This window comes from Caenorhabditis elegans, chromosome II, assembly GCF_000002985.6.
Source record: "Caenorhabditis elegans chromosome II".
Classification (NCBI taxonomy): Eukaryota; Metazoa; Nematoda; class Chromadorea; order Rhabditida; family Rhabditidae; genus Caenorhabditis; species Caenorhabditis elegans.
Genome location: NC_003280.10, coordinates 10,506,515 through 10,524,748, shown reverse-complemented (window position 1 = coordinate 10,524,748; position 18,234 = coordinate 10,506,515). Strand labels below are relative to the sequence as shown.

The 18,234-nt window shown below is 33.5% G+C and overlaps 5 protein-coding genes and 2 non-coding genes across 8 annotated transcripts; 5 read left to right on the top strand and 2 right to left on the bottom strand.

Annotated features, from left to right (window-relative positions):
• Positions 1-274: 274 nt before the first annotated feature.
• Positions 275-1,475, top strand: F59B10.6 (uncharacterized protein; the record flags this gene model as incomplete). Its single annotated transcript, NM_063866.1, has 3 exons — positions 275-435; positions 800-862; positions 1,382-1,475. 3 exons carry the CDS (start codon positions 275-277, stop codon positions 1,473-1,475), a joined length of 318 nt encoding a protein of 105 aa, NP_496267.1.
• Positions 1,066-2,963, top strand: F59B10.5 (uncharacterized protein). The gene is made up of 3 exons (NM_001381578.2): positions 1,066-1,710; positions 1,752-1,870; positions 2,725-2,963. Exons 1-3 carry the CDS (start codon positions 1,612-1,614, stop codon positions 2,795-2,797), a joined length of 291 nt encoding a protein of 96 aa, NP_001366713.1. The 5' UTR covers positions 1,066-1,611; the 3' UTR covers positions 2,798-2,963.
• A 2,668-nt stretch (positions 2,964-5,631) lies between these two features.
• On the top strand, positions 5,632-10,936 carry F59B10.4 (uncharacterized protein). Of its 2 annotated transcripts, NM_001027047.5 has the most exons (6): positions 5,632-5,741; positions 7,446-7,496; positions 9,403-9,690; positions 9,863-9,969; positions 10,055-10,124; positions 10,425-10,936. In NM_001027047.5, the coding sequence occupies exons 1-6, from the start codon at positions 5,670-5,672 to the stop codon at positions 10,629-10,631; spliced, it is 795 nt and encodes a 264-aa protein (NP_001022218.1). In that variant the 5' UTR covers positions 5,632-5,669; the 3' UTR covers positions 10,632-10,936. The 2 variants fall into 2 exon arrangements, with proteins under 2 accessions (NP_001022218.1, NP_001022219.1); NM_001027048.6 differs by lacking the exons at positions 5,632-5,741; positions 7,446-7,496 and adding an exon at positions 8,181-8,407 and having other exon boundaries at positions 10,425-10,918.
• An 830-nt stretch (positions 10,937-11,766) lies between these two features.
• Positions 11,767-14,207, bottom strand: F59B10.3 (uncharacterized protein). The gene is made up of 5 exons (NM_063863.7): positions 14,018-14,207; positions 13,618-13,725; positions 13,448-13,568; positions 13,070-13,232; positions 11,767-12,096 (listed from the first exon to the last, which is right to left on the bottom strand). Exons 1-5 carry the CDS (start codon positions 14,043-14,045, stop codon positions 12,007-12,009), a joined length of 510 nt encoding a protein of 169 aa, NP_496264.2. The 5' UTR covers positions 14,046-14,207; the 3' UTR covers positions 11,767-12,006.
• F59B10.8 lies at positions 12,465-12,546 on the top strand. The gene has a single exon (NR_051607.1). It is a non-coding gene; the product is annotated as an Unclassified non-coding RNA F59B10.8 (non-coding RNA).
• Positions 14,208-14,902: 695 nt separating the features above from the next.
• F59B10.2 (uncharacterized protein) lies at positions 14,903-17,537 on the top strand. Its single transcript, NM_063862.5, has 7 exons — positions 14,903-14,955; positions 15,018-15,130; positions 15,583-15,693; positions 15,746-15,846; positions 16,135-16,268; positions 16,323-17,211; positions 17,275-17,537. Exons 1-7 carry the CDS (start codon positions 14,911-14,913, stop codon positions 17,478-17,480), a joined length of 1,599 nt encoding a protein of 532 aa, NP_496263.2. The 5' UTR covers positions 14,903-14,910; the 3' UTR covers positions 17,481-17,537.
• F59B10.10 lies at positions 16,800-16,940 on the bottom strand. The gene has a single exon (NR_051606.1). It is a non-coding gene; the product is annotated as an Unclassified non-coding RNA F59B10.10 (non-coding RNA).
• Positions 17,538-18,234: the final 697 nt, after the last annotated feature.

The window sequence follows — 18,234 nt, the reverse complement described above, 5'->3', positions numbered from 1 at the left end:
GCACTTCCCTGATATGCAATTCATTTTTTGCCCAATTTCTTGCAATAAAAAGTTAAAAACATAGTAACATGACACCTCGTATCCAAAATGGCACCCTCTTCCTCTCATGACCCAAATGTTTGTCTTTTCTCTCTCTCGTTTTTTTCTACCGCAATGTGCTTTTTCTTTGCTTTTTGAGCTTATTGTGCTCATTTTTGCGTCGGGTTATCAAACACTTACCTTCATTGTGAAACTTACTATCAACTCTTTTAAAATGATGCTTATTCCTAGAAAAATGCATTTAGAAGTAACGGAAAAGCATGTGAATATGGAATCATATAAACCTGCAATTGATCTACTTTTCGATGAAGTTTCTCAAATTTTTTGGATTGTTCTATTTTTCTACGTTATTGTGTCAATGATTTGGATTATGTATTGCTGTTATATTAACAAAATGTAAGTTTATGAGAACATTTTTATGATTTTTAGAAATCAGTGAAAAGATCTTGAACATAGATGTGTGATATATGCCGTTCGGCACATTTGAATATTACAGATTATATAAAAAGTCCCCGTTTTCTAATCGTTGTGCCCAATTGTCTTTTCAAAATTTATATAAAAATATAGAAAAATAAATGTACTTACTGAAAATAACATTACTTTTAATTAATTCACAAAAAACAAAGACAGACAAATTAAAAATATTTGATAAACCGCCATGTATCATTTTAATTTTAGCATACAGCTCAAATCCATCTACGGGGTTTTACATTTCAAAATGCCAGACTTAATAAAAACAACTACCAAATAGAATTTTCAGGGAGCTCAGTCTAGTCGAGAAAAAGATCGAGGAGAATGGAGTGGCACGATCAAAAGAATTACAGTAAGTACTTCCTTTTTTGTTTTTTTTTGCTTATTATTTTCTTTTTTTTTCTCTACCTTCTGCCCAATGTGACCAACAAAACTCATAAACATCACGACATTTGAAAAGAAATTTTGAAATGACCTATGGCCATATGCTGTCAGAATACCCGCCCATCTTCTTTTGACTATTCAGTGAAGAATCTTATTTTTCTAGTATTTTTCTGATGCATCCAATCGGCTGGATTTTCTTTAAAATATTATTCGTTTTTCCAGTATTTTCAGAGTAATATAATCAATTATCTTAACTTCTTTAGTTCCAACGTTTGTATATATCTTCCTAGCTGTTACAAAAAATTATGTTAAAAGTGTAAAAAAAATTCAAGAACATTTATTTACTGTAACAAAAATTAATCTTTTACGGATTTTGAGTCATCCAGCACCAACGGTGAAAGTACCGAAATTTCGGCAGCTAGCTAATTTTGCTAGTTAATTTTACACCAAACTTATTGGGCATTTCAAAATTCTTCAAAATTTCCAGGAGACTCCTCGACGCCTACAACAAAATAACGGCAGAAAATCCAACTGCACCTAATCCTCAATCTTCATCCATCATTATCCCAGAACAAGTTTGACCTGCTTCTTCTCCATTTTCTTCCATTCGTGTTTTCACTGACCTCGATTTCACTTCCAACTGCCTTTCGATTTTCCATCCTCATTCTTGTTGTTTTCTCCCGATCCATTTGAAATTTTGTGGAACGGATTCGAAACATGCGGCTTTTCATCCTTCTCGTGGCTCTTTTCGTCATTTGTGCCTGTTTCGACAAGTTCTCATTGAGCAAGGACAAGGGAACCAGAGCCAATTTGAAGGTGAGATTGGTTTTATTGAAGCTTTTAAAATATATTTTCAGCACCCGATCTCCCGCCGAGTCCTTCGATATGAGCGTTCGGTAGCGTACGAAGACTTCCCGACACCTGGAGAAATGACTCCAAAATATGTACCAATTATGGATTTTGCAAAAGTTCGGCCGTAAGTGGAATTTCTTAATTACCGTATTTCTTCTATTAATATGGCCTCCCTATTAGTATTGCTCCTTGAACACCTTCCGAAAATTAGTGTTGCACTCCCTAATAGTCTTGCGTCTACTTTTTTTGGTACAAAATCACCTCACTAATTTTGAGATTTTAACAACATTTTTTGCCTACTGTGCAACAATTTTTGGAAAAATTTCTATGAAATTGAAGTTATTACACCTTTTTGTTGCAATTACAATCAAATTTTCTGAATTTTCACACAAGGTTCGGGTTTTTCAGAAAAAAAATAGTAAGCTCAAAGTCAGAAAAATGTTCTGAAAATTAGTATTGCACTCCCTAATAGTCTTGCACTCCCTATTAGTATTGCAAGCGGGAAGAGCATCGAAAAATAGTATTGCAGCCATATTAATAGAAGAAATACGGTAATCTTAGCTTCTCCAAGTTCAATTATTTTATTTTAAAAAAAATCTCCAAATTAAAACCAGTTGGCTAAATTTTTTAACGCCCTTGCAAAAAAGTAAACTCTGTACATATATTTTTAATTTCTGGTGCGCGGTTCACGTTCGCCTCTGAAAATTTGAAAAATAAAATTTAATGAGAAAAATTTCAAACACATTTAGGTAGTACTCACTTCTAACAAATGCTCAACTATAAAGTTATATCCTAAAATATTATAAATCTTTATTAGTTGACTGTTTTTTAATAAAAGCTACTGGTGCTCAAAGGTAAAAACTGTCGATGCACTATGTCTTGAAACTAGATTAACAACGAGTATCTCAGTCCATTTCAGAGATTGAATCAGACATTTTAGAGAAATTATCAATTTAAATCCAAATTAACTATTTTCAGAGAAATTCCATCAAAAACGAAGCACAATTCTGAGTTCGCCGACGCCGACTACCAACCAGACCTCGATTTTTAGTCGTTGACTCTTCAAATTTTGCTCCTCACTTCTACCCTTGTTTTTCCGGGTATACAAAACAATTCTCTTCCTCCAGAACTTTCGTCGCTTCAAATTCAAAAACTCTACAGATCAACATTGTACATATTCATCGGGTATTATTATAATAAATCGATTTCCATATGTTTTTCGTGTTTTTTGTTTCCTTCTTGTCTGGATTTTGGAAGACCATCGAGAAAATGGTATATAAAAATGCAGGAAAAAAGATACAAAACAGTCTTTCAGTTGAGTTATAGCTGAAATTCCTGCAAATCTATCCTGCTCCATGTCAATGATATTTCCCTATGTAAGTTTCAATTTTCAAAGATTTGGAAGCAAGGGAATTTTTATCGGACAATTAAGCTTTAAAATTATTTTAAATTTCAATGTAGAGCGGTAGTACAGTAATCTAATTTTCACTGCAGACATCGTTCATGGCTAGAGCCTGCCTGAAACTTGCCAGAATTACCAAAGCTTTGCTCTGACATTTTTTAATGAAAAAATCAGATTTTCACATCAAATAAAAATATATAATAGAAATTTCAAGATATTTTTAAAAACAATTTCTTGAAGTTTCTCAAATTGAAAATGCCAACCCCTATTCCCTACTGCCAAAAAATGCTGAAACTACATGACCACAAAAAACGGTTCATCACTACGTGTTAGTTGTGTTGTTCTGTAGTAAAACTAGAAAAACGTTAAGCGTATTAAGTGGTCGAGTGACCATACCGTAAGAAACTAAAACGTCATAAAATTTTGATTTAATTTTACGTTGGAAACATCTTAAATCTAGAGCTCTCATCTAACTTGGACTGTAATTAATAATGAACTACTACAGTCCCCAAGTTTGCCAAAATATAAAACACACATTCTCTACCTATCAGATTTTGCAAACGAGTAGTTCTGCCCTTTACCATTTTACTAACAGAAAGAGCACAATTTGATTTTTTATTGAAAACAAAAATACGTGAATGAACAGAGGAAAATTGCAAAAATTACAATTTGAAATCGGATTCCACTAACAGACCAAAAAAAGTAAACAAAAAACATTTTAATTAAATGATAAAAGAACAATTTCCTCAAAAGAAGATGGATTGTTGTGAAGTGTAACAGAGATGAAACTGATTTTTTTGTTAATTTCAAAAACAGCTGAGTGTTTGGAGCATTTATCCCATTTTTAAAAAATTATCAACTTCGGGTAGTATGCTTCCAGAATGCTTCCCGTTTTAAAGAGATCCTATAATCTAAAAAAAACCGGCACAGGCTATAGAGCAGTTTTACCATACTCGGTTGAGAAATTGCAAAATTTTCAGATCAAAGTGTCTTAAATATTTGTAAAAGTCTAGATTTAAGCATACACATTCGAATGATACATTGGACGTTTTCTGAATTATGCCCCCCATCCTAAACAATTATTTCTTCTATTCACCCAAAGAACTTTCTCCACCTAAATTTAAAATTTCAAATAATTACCAGTTCATATAACTAAACGATCAAAGTTTGCATGATATCATCTTTCCACTCCATCGAAATTCACGTTTCTTTGACTTTTACTAGATGTTCTTTCTAGTCACTTCCCTTTTCGATTGGATTTCGTAACTTGATACAGATCTTTCGATACTTTTCATACTTTTTCTTCAAGAAGGCATGTTTTTTTTTCATTCGACCATTTACGTTTAGTCACCATTTGTTTTAAAATCATATTTTGGAACTTTGACACCATCATTCTAGGTCTAAAATCTAGGAACATCTACCAATTTTTCACTCTTAGCCTTACTTGTATTTTATAACAAGTCTATAAAATATTTTTTGCATTCCGTTCTGTATTCGATCCCAAAATCAAACCCTAGTTTTGCAACTAGTTCGACCACTCTATATAAATTGCTCCGTATCACATAATTAGAAAAATGAACTATCTGGTTGATGCAGTGAATATTTGATGTAAACCATTTTATCTGGAATTCGTATCGGCGGGAAAGAAAATGCAGCGCCTCGATCCGTTTGCCATTTGGTTTCTGCATACGACTGTTTTTCTAATGAGCGTTTCGTTGATTTGGGGGTAATTTAAAGTTGTTTAAATACTTTTTGATTAAAATAGATACAAATAGAATAAAAAATTAGGTCTTACAATTAATTACCGTGCGAATAGAAACTCCTGTTTATATTATCCCGTTTTCTAACTTGAAAAAATGGTAAAGAAATTTAAAAACAGTTCAATAGGCTTTGTGCTCGGTGAGCTCTACATCTACAATATTTTGAACAATATGAATTCTTAAGCTTTGAAATTTGAAAACTAATATTTTCAGCCAATAATAATTTGAAATTCATTTTCTGAAAATACATTTTTTAAAACTATTATTCAAAAAATCCATTTCAACCGTCATGCCCTTTGGCTTAGGATTAGAGATTAGTCCGATTTGCCATTTTTGGTAGATGCATACGTTTTTTTTCCATTCATTTTTTGATCTATCAATCTATTTTCGTTTGCAAATTCTTCACTCAAATGCCATATTTTTTGTAGCTCAGAAGCCTCAGAGATTTAAAATACCTCCAAAAATTTTTCTTGGCATCTAAGAAATAAGTAGAAATAAGTTGGTTATTTTTTTCCTGTCTATTTTATTTCTAAAGTCCCAATAACTTACCTCAAAGTTTGGTTGTATTGTTACAATGTTTCCCGTAACAATTTGAAATCAAAAATATCTCGACGATCATACTCCAACTTGTTTGACCAGTACGTCATTCACGTGATCAATTCTCCAAGATGATCATCTTTTATATATAAACACCTGAGAACTTTCTGATTTTCCAAAAAGAAAAAAAAACCGATTTTGTCCTAAAGATCATGATGATTACCATGGCCAACTACCATCTGATGGTTCCAAATCCTTCAAGAAATGCACAAATTCCGAGTGAAGCTCAACGACCGGTAGGGATTTCTTTTGAGAAACATTCGTTTTAATTATTGTTTAACAAATTTAGCTGCAAATAATCTTTTGAAACAACTTTCTTTAACATCTGAAAATACTTTTGAAGCTTTTGAGTCGAGTTTTTGCAAAGAAGTTACGTGATACGTACCCAATAAGCTAATTTTCAAGAATATATGTAGAGTCATTTTTATGCCAAGGTTTTTTCAAATCTAAAATCCATCTTACGAGTCGAGCAAAACATTTTGACCTGTATTCTTTAAAATGTTCAAACTAGAGAATCTGTGAATGTTTCTTTTTAATGCAAATGTTTATGTGAAGAATAATTACCCATAGTTCCGCATGATCAATGCATGTAGCTTGGATAGTATTTATATGTCTTTGCAGAAACCAATGTAAAAATTTAGGTTAAACTACAAAAAAAATTATATCCTTTAAAATATCTAAATTTTGGGATTTAAAAATTTGCTATGACATATTTTATTAGAACTTTGAAAAGATGAGGAAACACCTGAAACAATTGATTTTTTCCCGCGTAACTTTCATTATTGATCTTCTAAAACTATATGAATCTCTCAAGTTTATTTGTTTAAAATCTTATTTTTTTAAATAAATTCTGGAACGTTCAATCATCTGTCTAATACGTTCTATTATTTGCATTGCTACTAGTTTCTCTACACCCCCTTCAATTATTCTTCATTCTCAATTTTCTAAAAGTTTCATTTCTTCTATTTCAATTTCTCAATTTGTTCCAAACAGTCACACGTATATGCACATATAATCGGATCGAAGGACCCGGTTATGTTATGTTTCCGAAAAGTGTCAAACTCTAATGTATTCCAATACGGTGTTTCCCATGTTTTTGCGTATTTTTGGCCGTCAAGTCACGTGTCATAATTCCCCCGGAATATGTATAAATAATGTTGGAAGGTGGGCGCCGGGGGTAGTCCTGAACCCGGTTTCCATCAGATCATTTTGAGTTTAATCAATGACTTTTGTGAGTTAAAAAAACATCAATTAAAAAAAACTAACGAGCCTCCGTTTTAAAAATTCTACCGACAAGATGTCAACTTTTTCCAGATTGAAATTTACGAGATTTTTCCAACTGCAAAAATTAAGAAAACATCATGAGCTTTCCTTTTTTTTAAATTCGCAATTTTCTGTGAGATTTTGATTTTTTTTTTGAATTTTTACATTTGTAATTATTTGAGCATTTATTTTTAATTCAAAAACCAATCTCTACCGATTTGAAATAATATGTTTTCTAATCTTCAATAAATCCCAGCTTTTGCATTGTGTTTAAAAATGTTTCACCTAAACTAAAAATACTTCCTTCCCTAAATCTCTCCCTCATTTTTCTTTTCCATGAATGTATTAGTCACGGTAGCCTGAACCGGGAACGGAAGTGATTTTGAATTAATGGAGTGTCTTTTCCGTTTCTTTTCTTTTTTTGGAAAAAGTTCATCACTTGTAAAGTGTGGATATAAGTTTCAGGTACTTCCTTGTCTCATATTTTCTTGGTCTCAATTTGATTTGTTTTCAATTTCGAGGTTTTGAATTCCAAAAAAAACCATAAAATTTGCATAAGCAAAATAAAATAACAATGGAATTGTGTGACGTAGTTCTATGAATATATTGAATTGATTTTTAGCTTTTCAAAAAGAATGAAATATTATATAACATTTAATAAACATTTATATTTTCAGATGTACGGTGAGTCACACCCAAGCCTATTTGCCAACATGAACAACAAGAAGGTGAGCTTTTTTTGGAAATTTTTTTTTTGTATTACATTTTTGATTTTAGCTTTCCTGAAATTCAGCTTGAAACTAACAGAATTTCTGTTTGAATAAATAGCTGAAAATTTGGAGATGTAGAAAAAATAATGAAATAATTATTTTGTAAACTCTCTTCAAAACCAGTAACTAGGAAAAAAATGTTAAGGAATAAAGTTTGCTGCAGTAAAATTTCAAGTTTAGTCTTTACAATACTTTTAACTTACCTATCAATTTACAAACCGAACTACTCTAATCACATGCCTCCAGAAACATATATTTTTGGAAACAGTTCTGAAAACTTTAAAAAAAATGGAAGCCTTTGTAGTCACAAAATTAGGTGCCTAAGCTTGTTCAATTTTTCTTTGAATTTTTAAAATTTTTCTGTCACATAAAAAATTATAAATAAATTTAAGCTTGGCATTGAGAATAACTTCTAAATACAATTCTAAAAATCTCTGAAGCCGGTGGCGCACCCAAAGCTCCTCCACCTTTTTTGGGCACTCCCAAAATTCAAAAAAAGATTCGTTATCAGTTGGTAAAGTGACCAACACAATAAATGAAAGGATGAAGTAGGAAATCAGAGTGTCACAAAAACAAAAGAGAGAGAGAGACAACAACACAATAGTAAAAATCACGTTTTAAGTGTCTCGCTATTCTCTCTTTTTCTTATTTTTTTCTCCCAGTTTCTCTTCCTAACCCATTCGCCTTCTCATTTATATCTCTTATTGTGTCTGTCACCTACCAACCCACCCATTCTTCCGATTTTTTTTGACCGTTTTAAATTCAAAATCGCCAGAAGAACTCATTGTCTTCTTCCATTGGTCAACAAGTAACCAAGAAAGAAAATGATTTTCCTAACTTATACTCCTGTTATTCAGCAATATGATTCGGTAGGTTTGGTTAATGATTTCGAATCAATCTGAGAAAAAATTGAAAATTTTCGTCACTTGCAAAACTCACAAAAATCTTGTCAAAACTATAAGTTATAGGGCCTGTATGTTTTCTAAGAAATCGGTTTTTAATACTGCCTTCCCCTACTTGCCTGCCTACCACCTATTTTCTGTAGAAGCACTATTACCCTACACTTCAATTGGATTTTGTAGAGCGTAGATTTTTGCATTTTTGTAATCGGGAAAATCGTGTACCTTTGTAGTAGGCGCCTTGTAGGTACATAGGCAGGCAGTGTTTTGTCTATTTCGAAATTTCGAAACTTGCTCATAATTGCTCATTTTAACTAGCTTGCTCACTATTAATGAAAAATGTAGTTTCAAAGTTAAAACTAACCCGCAAACAAATTTAAATAGTGAGGGTTTTATTTCAATGCTACAAGAATTTGGTAGGCCAAGAAGTAGGCAGGCGTCAGGCCATAAAATCGTGCCTGCCTGTTGAACTCATAATTTTATTTTACTGATAAAATCATAGTTCAAACAATTCCACGAAACATGGTTACTGAGAAAAAAAGTCAATTATATTCTTCTTCTATCCACCTCTTATCTTCTCTACTTTGCACTCGAAATCAATTCCCAGTTTGAAGAAAAGAAATTGATGCAAAATTTAACGAATTAGTTCGACAAGTAACCAACCTCCTGGTCAAATCATAAATCTTCTCTATTCCCTGTTATCAGTTGATTAGTTTTCGAAAACAGGTGATGGATACTCATCTATTGTGTAATGATGAAAATAGATCAAGATCAGTATCGAATTTCGTAACTTGGAAATTTTTTTTATTTATAGAAATACAAAAGTACAGAACGCCTAATAATAACAAACTAGTATAAAAATAAACTAGAGTTCAATTTTTATACTGATAAGAAAGTGCAGAGTAGTAAAAACAACTATATTAATAGAAATACAAACAAAAATAAAGAGCCTTCAAATTTTACAGGTTGTGGTAGCAGCAGCATGCACACTTCCAGCAGATTCCCTGTTTGCAGTGATGCTCTATTTAATCTATCCAGACTCATTCCTTCCATCGACATTGTTCATCGTCAACTTCTCGCTGGTACTTCTCGCACTTTTAGGCATTAATTCTAAAGTGTCTTCAATGATATTGCCGGCGTTAGTGTGGAAATGTGTTCTCCTGTTGTTCCTTTTGTTTTTGGGATGTATTTCGGTGGATGCGTATCAAGTTCCAGCTACTGATCTTGAAGAAGCTCATGTGTCACAGCCACAGGTGAGAACCTTGTTTTGACATTTGTCACTTACGATAACTGTTACTTTAAGTAGATTGGACTATGTCCCTTTCAAACTATAGCTTATCACCTACCCATGGTTGTGAACAAAATTCAATCTATCTTAAGCTAAAAAACAGGTTTTTCAAATTAAAAAAAAAATTAAATTTCCAGGAACAACCCCACCGCTCAATGATGGTATGGAAAGATCTGGCGGCAAAATATCCGATGCTTCCGTTCATTGCCGTAGCTTGCACCATCGTTCTTGCAGTGGAAGCAAGGTTTGAAACGTTTGTTTCTGAATTTTAATACTAAAATTTTTACCAAAAAATCTACAAACTACAATTATAAACTTCTGAATTTCAGAGTGTTTTTCTCGGCATGGCAGAAGATTTGCTGTCCGGCAGTGGTGAACGATGAATCAAATTTGGAGAAAGTGAGTTATAAATTATGCCATTTTTGACTTTGCAATTTTTTTTTGGAAAATTTAAAAAACTAAATTTGTAAACTGCTAAATGGAATCCCCATTTTATGAAGTTCTTTTTAGAATTATCAAAAAATATTGTTAAAAAATATCAAAAGTAAACTGATCCCCTATAAATTTTTGGCCAAAATGTTTTTGCGGCAAATGGAAAATTCGGTAATTTGCCGAATTTTCTGAAAACTTTATTTGCGAAACCTTTTGAATAGTACAAAACATATTTTCAATATATATATGTTTAGTATTTTTTTTCAGTCTCCTCCATCGTACAACGCTTGTGTGCGTGCCACAGCCAGCGAAAAAGATCTTCCGAGCTACGAAGATGCGCTGAAAAACTCTTCCCAACAACCATCAACATCTTCTTCTTCTTCATCGCCACCATCACGACCACCCCATTCTGTATACACCATACCTGACGTGAAAATGCACAAATCTTCAATGATGACCGTAATCAGTCTTTAATTTTATTTGACCTCTTCTTGAGACCCCCTGGCATGACGTGGCTTTTCTTGCCAAGACCATTTTTGTACATTCTCATTTCTCTCATTCTTCTTTCCAAATATTTTCAAGTTTTCGGTGATTCGTGACGAGTTCTGCATCTGCGGGGAAATTGTGATCCGGACTCGGTGTCTTTTTGTTTTTTTTTGTTTCAATCAGTGATCTCTTGACATTGTTTTATTTGCAATATGTACATTTCTTTTTTATTTATCCAAAACGAACAAGACTAACGAAATAAATTTTTTCGTTTTTTTGAAAACGCTACCACATATATGTATATGTAATAGAGTCGGTATAATGTAAACCGGCAGATTCTGACGCTTTCAGAACCTTACAAGACAGTTTCGAAATTGTGAAAAGTGTACAAATCCATTTTGAAGATGCTTTATGGGACTCTAAAGTAGTTTTTTAAACACTGAAAAACATATTTTTCCCGTTCAAAGTGCTCCTCTGCTTCTGAATTTTTTAGTCCTCTATGAAATGACATAGGTTGCTTTTGGAAGTCTACATGAAAGTTGAAAAGTTTTCCTCGTTACCTAAATTTAGCTAAATCTCCTAAAAAAATTTGAACCGTAATAAAGAATTTTTGAAAATCCAAAAACATGAAATTCGGTATTTTAGCGCCAGAAACTCCCCTTTTTTAATAGTCGTCGGCCTTAAAAATAACTTCCAATTTCAGATAAAGTGGTTCATTAGTTATTGATTATCTGTGTATTATCTGCACTTGCATTTTTTCCTGACTCCTAAAAAATTCCCAAGCTCCGCGTGTTCTTGCAAGTTCACGTTGAGAGACAGGTTTACGCGAGCACACACACACAATCAAGATGCACTTGACAACAAAAAGTCAACTTTAAGTGATAATCAGTAAATTTCCAGTTTCTGTGATTATGTTTGATCACTTTCGTCAAGTACCTAGATCTACTAATACTAAAAATTCCAATATCTATCCCCATCTCATCAAAACCACCTGCTCGTCAAACAAACTAACTGCAAGGTGGGGATAACACGATTCACCCATTTCGAGGTCACTTTTGTTTGCTTTTTGGGACAAATTTGGCTGGTCAATTGCAATTTCCAATTTCAATTCAAACACCGTTTTTTTTGTATTGTCATAGAAAATTTATTTTAATATATCGTGTCATCATTATGAATGAATTCACTGGGAAGAGAGAAGGTTTGAGCAAATATTTACAGAAAATCGAGGAGGCGCAAAATAAGTCTAGAACAAGATGGGAAGAAAGTTCAGGATTTTAACAAGAAAAGTTCAAGCAAGATAGGTGTTTTTTGGTTTTGTTTTCACATAAGTTCATAAAGAAAAATCACATAAAAATTGAGTAGTCTAGTATCGGTAATTGTCACGGTCTCGGGCTGGATCGTATGAATATTGTTCGGCTGGGTAGTGAGTCGGGGTTGGTTGTGGAGTTGGGAGCTAAAAATGTTTAATGTTAATTATTGTTTAAAATGTGTTTCAGTTTTTATTTTGTTAACCATAAACTGCCTACCTACAGCCTATTTTCTTGAATTTTGGTTTGATTTCGGTGTGTGCACGGATTTTTCATTACAATGTTTTTTTTTGAAAACTTAAACATGAGTCAAAAAGAATTTTCAAGTCATTTATTTTTATATTTGTTTGGAATGCCCTGGAAACCGGATTTCTCTAAGAAAAGTTACATGACCTGACAAATAAAGAAATTTGATACTATTTAGGTATAAACTTAGTTTTATGTTCTTACTTTGAATGTGAATACAGTACAACTAGTTCTATTGCAAAAAATTATAAAATGAACTTGGAAAATTATTTCTGAAGGTGTTTCCCTACATCTAAAATTAATGTTTAATTTCGGGTATTTTTTACAGCAAACTGAACAATCTTGAAGTTTATTACAATAGTTAGAAGAAAAATTATTGCAATTTTGATTTGAAGTATTCTAGACTTGAACGATGTTTTCGCGTTTTGCTCTTTTCGGTTCAAAACTTTTAAACCTTATTTTGACACTAGGAAAACAAAAAGATACACACACACACAAACATCAACTTTTTCAACTACTTCCCGATCTTTTCAGTTGCTTTATAATCTGCTGGGCAAAGAGGAAGTGACTCAATATTTCTCCCTCCATTCTCATAAATGTTTGTTCTTACTGTAGAGAAGGGAGCAAAAACTTGGCGCAGGGGAAAAAATGGGAAAATGAAATTGATTGTGGGAGTAGAAAAACACAGCTCAATGACGAAAAATTAATTTGGAATTTTAGCTCAACTATTTTTTTTGTTCCAAAATCCAGATAAGACAACGTATCTTTGTTTGATTTTTCAATGCTATTATTTAATACCAGGTAATTATTAAAATCTTATGTCTACATTTTGATACTTTGGTAAATATTACCATAAGATAACTTAGAACTTACACCGGAATAGTTGTTCTCCTCATAATGCTCGTAGAGCTCGCGTTTTTGTTGCTTATCCTTGGAACGGTTGAAGAGCCATACGACGAGCCAAATGACAAAAGCGACAATTACAAGAATACAGAAAATCACGATCAATGCAACTGCCCATCCGTAACGGTTATGCCTAAAAGTTCGGGGAGTCATAAATAAATGGGGTTTTGTTGTAGAACAATTCTCGAACAGAAAAATTTATAGTGCGGTTTTAATAAAAATGTCAGAAAATTTCTGAATTTTTCGTATGTAAATGTTTTTTTTAATCAACTTTAGTTTAAGAGCAACATACTTTAAACTTTTTTAAATTTTGATTGGTGAATGAAAAACTTATATTCAAAAACATACCAATATCCATTCTTACAGCAACCATCGGCGCAGCATCCGATATCCTTGTAGCACCGTTCGATGACCGTGTTTGCACTATTTGCGACTCCATAGATGCAATCGTAGAACGATGGATCAATTGCTGAAAAACCAAATTTTAATAAACGTACGAAATTTTCTGAAAATCTTACTGTTGACTTGTTGTCCAACGAGTCCGCTTCTGACGAAGCTGTCGGCTGCTAAGACGTTTGTTTGTGTGTCAAACTGACGGTTCAGGCCCGGAGCCTGAGTGGCTTGTTCTGAAAATTGAAATTTGTGGTGAAAACCAAAGATTCTTTTACAACTTATTTCTTCTAAGATTCAACAGAAATGGTTTTTAAGATAATAAGTTTTCTATATATTTTCTCCTTTTTTGAAAAAGTTATCACGAAACTGTTCTATTTTATAAAGGAAACAATTTTCCAAGAATTAAGAATTGCAAATCAGAACGTTTTCAAATTGTAAAAATTAAATTAATAAACTGAATTCTAATCAGAACAAAAATATGCATTTTCAGAAATAATTATAAATTTTGTTTTAAAATAAACTTACGATATCCATCCCATCTAGAATTCGACATGGTAAACGGAACGAGGAACGTGTGAACACTTTAAAAATATAAATGGGTGGAGTGGAAAAACGGCTCAGAAAAGAATGAATAAATGTGAAAGTGACGGAAACAAGTGGAGGCGAAATAGGGAGGCACCTCCACATATCGCCGCAATCCTCCGCCTCTTCTCTACTACAGTACACTCTGTGTCTTCTCATTTTGTGTACTATTTCTCTCCGGCGAGCTCTGACAAAACTGGCTCATTTGTTGACATTTCTACACGTTTTTTTTCTCAGTCTCCTCTCTTCCGCACCCTTGTGCCGCGCGGCATCAAGTGAGAGAGAGAGAGATAGTGCTGATGCTCGTACACGTTTTACATACCTTCAGAGAAGGATTACGAGTGTGCTTCAGGCGGTGACTTGCCAAGAGAAAGAGCACATTCATTACGAAATTTGTTAGTTGAGGGGTTGTGAAACAAAGAAACGAGCTATGCCACTTTGAACAAAAACTGGAACGTGTTTGGGTGCGTGCACAGGAATTGCGGTAATTTTCGAAATAGTTGGCAACTCAAGGTACCGTAATAGACCATGGAACGTCTATATGGAGAGGAATAAGGACAAGTTCTCAGAATACTGTTTCAGCAAATTTTAGATTCCCGGTGTATATGTATTGAGTTTTACTTTAATTTACAAGTAGCGGAAGTGCGCTTAGCCCCAGACTCTTTCCAAGTTTCTAAATATTTCTGTACTACCCCACCACCACCCACTTCCCACTTTAATTGCAAGACCCCTCTCTTCAGCTGCTATTTGTTCCTAGTATCCATGACAACGAACTCCTTTTCGTCCCGTCGAAATTGTTTTCCCTGTGCTCCTCTCTATTCCTCTCTCCTTGCCCAATGCGTCCCTCTACCGCTTCAACACCATTATCATCGTCCGCATTAGTGAGTTTCCGATTGTTTTTTTTGTTAGTCGAAGCTGAAGCTAATCATCATCACCATAACAGAATTATCTGGAATCGTTCGAGAGAAATGCGAAAGCGTTGCGTGGCAACAATAATGGCTCTTCGACTAGTGGAGGAAATAAAAAAGATGAGAGCTCTACATCAAAATCTATTGTGTATGTTATAGTTTCTCTTGGTTATTGGAACTTGTAATTGTAAGAGATACACTTTGTTTTAGTTTTTAACTTACGAGGGAAGATAAAAATTGTTTTAAAAATTTGGTAGAAAATTTGTGATTAAAAGTAAAGACGACTAGATTCGCTTAAAAGTGCAACTATACATTCACACGTTCTGTTCATTATACGAAATCAAAAAATTATTCAAGCAAGTGTGAACTGCTAAACTGAACGAATTGGTTTTTCTGCATTCCGTTTCTCAGAAAAGTGCAATAAGATTTTTTATAATACACATTTAATATTGGTTGCTGACGTTTTTGCTCATTGAGCCTTTTAGTTTTGTTCCCCCTTCCTTATATGCTCGTATTTTATGATTAACACTAAAAAATCTACATTACTATTAGCTACACAAAAACGTTTCAATAAACTTCAAAAGAATTCCAATTTTTTAGATCCTCACCAGCACCTGTCAAACGGAGAGTGTCGATATCAGATATTATCAGTCAAGCAAGAAGACAAGTATCTTTATCTCGAACTGACTCAGAAGACTTTGACTTTTTGAAGTATGGCTTCTTCTCCTTTTTTTTCAATTCTGCACATAAATGACATTTTCAGTGAATCCTTGAAGTCGTCAGTTTTTGACGAGAGTGTTTCCAGTGATACGGATAGTGAGGAGAGCCACGAAGAAAAACGTATTTTACCGCTTGGAACACCAGGTACGTAGAAAATTTGAAATTTTCCCTTTATGTGAATTCCTCTAATCCTAGGCGTTTTCATTAAAATTTTCATAAAAAATTGCATTGACTTCAAAATTTCTGAAATTAATTCAAAGCTTCATCAGAACCATATTACAATTTCACAATCTGAAAATTAGAAATGGTTTTTAACTTTTCAAATTTAAATTCTTGCAACCTCTCCGAACACTGTCAGAAAGTAATTGAAACCATTTCAGTTTCAAGACTCTATTCGAATTAATGACCATAAATAAAGCTACCATTTTCCAGGACAACAAGTCGGTCGGAAAAGTTTAAAAGACATCCGTGAACTCCGAAATTCCATCGATCAATCGCTTATCAAACCACCTGAACTTAAAATGTTACGGAGCAAAGCGGCTGGAGAAGAATCGAAAAGACATGCGGTCAGTTTGAAAATGTTTTTTCGCTGAATATATTCAAAATTTCCAAAATTTCAGCACTTCGAAAGTATTCAAGAAGAGGAAAAAATATCTGAAGATTTACCGACAGCTCAGCTTCCCTCCAAAAGCCCATTCAAAAAAGCAATACAAAGTGGAAGTGAAAGTTCGGATTCTGATTCCATAATTTTCGATGAAGTTTTCGAAGAGGTTCTTCCGTCTCCACCAAGAAAACCAGCACCGGCTCGGACGGCTCCTATTGTTGTAGAAAAAAAGATTGAAAAACCTGCTGTCAAAGAGCAAAAAGCCAGAAAGAAAAAGGAAAAGACACCAACTCCAACGGAATCTTCATTCGAATCATCATCAGATTCTTCTTCTACCTCTGAATCTTCTACATCGTCCGAGTCCAGCTCAAGTGCATCTGAATCGGAATCTGAATCAAAGTCCGAATCGCAAGTCAGCTCTTCCAAAACATCAACTTCGAAAGCTAGCTCTAGTAAAGCATATGGATCCGATTTTGAGTCTGAAAAGTCATCTTCTTCCTCGGCTTCAACAATATCCAAAGTTACTCCAAAGAAATTAGATAAACCGCAAAAAACAAAGAAACCTGATAAAAAACGGGCCAAGCCAGATGATATTAGACAAAACAAAAAGCCAGAGCCCATTCCGTATGAAGACTTCATTCCGAAGCTCAGCTCAAGATCGTCTAATTCTGAAAAATCAACTGTTCGAGAGACAAATCGAACTCTAGAGGAATCACTGAAAAAAACATTGAAAATCAACAAGTCATCAGAAAAAATGGAGAAGCCGAGAAAAGATATCAGAAGAGCTCCACGATCTTCGTCATCCTCTTCTTCAACATTAAGGGACGCCGAGAGAGAACAAGATATCGAGAGACGCAGAGAAAAGAGAGCCCGAAGATTCAGAAGTAGGAGGAGAAGATCTGAAGGTTTGTTTGAAGTCTATAAGTTTCTAGTTGAAGTTTTTCAGTGAAAAACATTTCAAATTACAGAACCTCATACTTGCCAAGAGAACATTCATAATATGATAGAATCTGTAATTGATACGCATGTCCAAATGTTGGATGATTTCAATCGAATGGAATATGCAGCAGTTTGTGAATGGACTCAAGTACTCCGAAAATTTGATGGACATGATGGACCTAGTTCTCAGAAGTTACGGGAAATTATTGAACGCCGGTTGAATAGGAAATATTAAATATTTGAACAATTTGACAATCTGGTCTTTATAAAAATGTTGTGAATTTTTAAATTCGGTATTTAATATTGACTTAACTTTTCAAATGCATGTATTTGAAGCGTTACATAATTTCCAGACATGTTCTTACAGTTTCATTTAAGCTGAAAAATTGCTAAAGCCATCAGAGGGACTCGCTCAAATTCTATAGAATTTTATATTAAATAGCTTTCTTTTTTTAAATAGCTTTCATTCTGCCGTTCGACCTCGAAAGAACGTGTTCACCGCAAAATTTTTCCAATTGCCGCAACACAAACTTTCAAAAAGAAAGATAAGGTTACGATGTCTAAACATCGTGGTTTTGCTGCAAGTGGTCAAAACGTCAAATATTCCGACTTATGTCATTAATATTAGTCCCGACTAATAACGAAAGTGTGCTCTGATTAGCTCATTTTGTTTACCAATTATTATTTTCCCGTTCTGAAAGTTATTTATTCCAAAAACAAAACATCTCCATGGATACTGATTGTTTTCCACCTTTACCAATTTATGTTATTTTTGGATTAGAAAGATTATATTAACTAGTGAGTTCAAAGAATTGAACTTGTTTTGCAAAAATATCTTGAGCTGTGATGTGATAGGAATTTTTGGAATAACATTTTTTTATTATGATAAAAACTAAATGGCTTCAAAAATCAAAAAAAAAATCAGGAGTTTCACAAGTCTACTTTCTCGGTATATATTTTAAGATAACGATAATGCGAATGAGAGACCT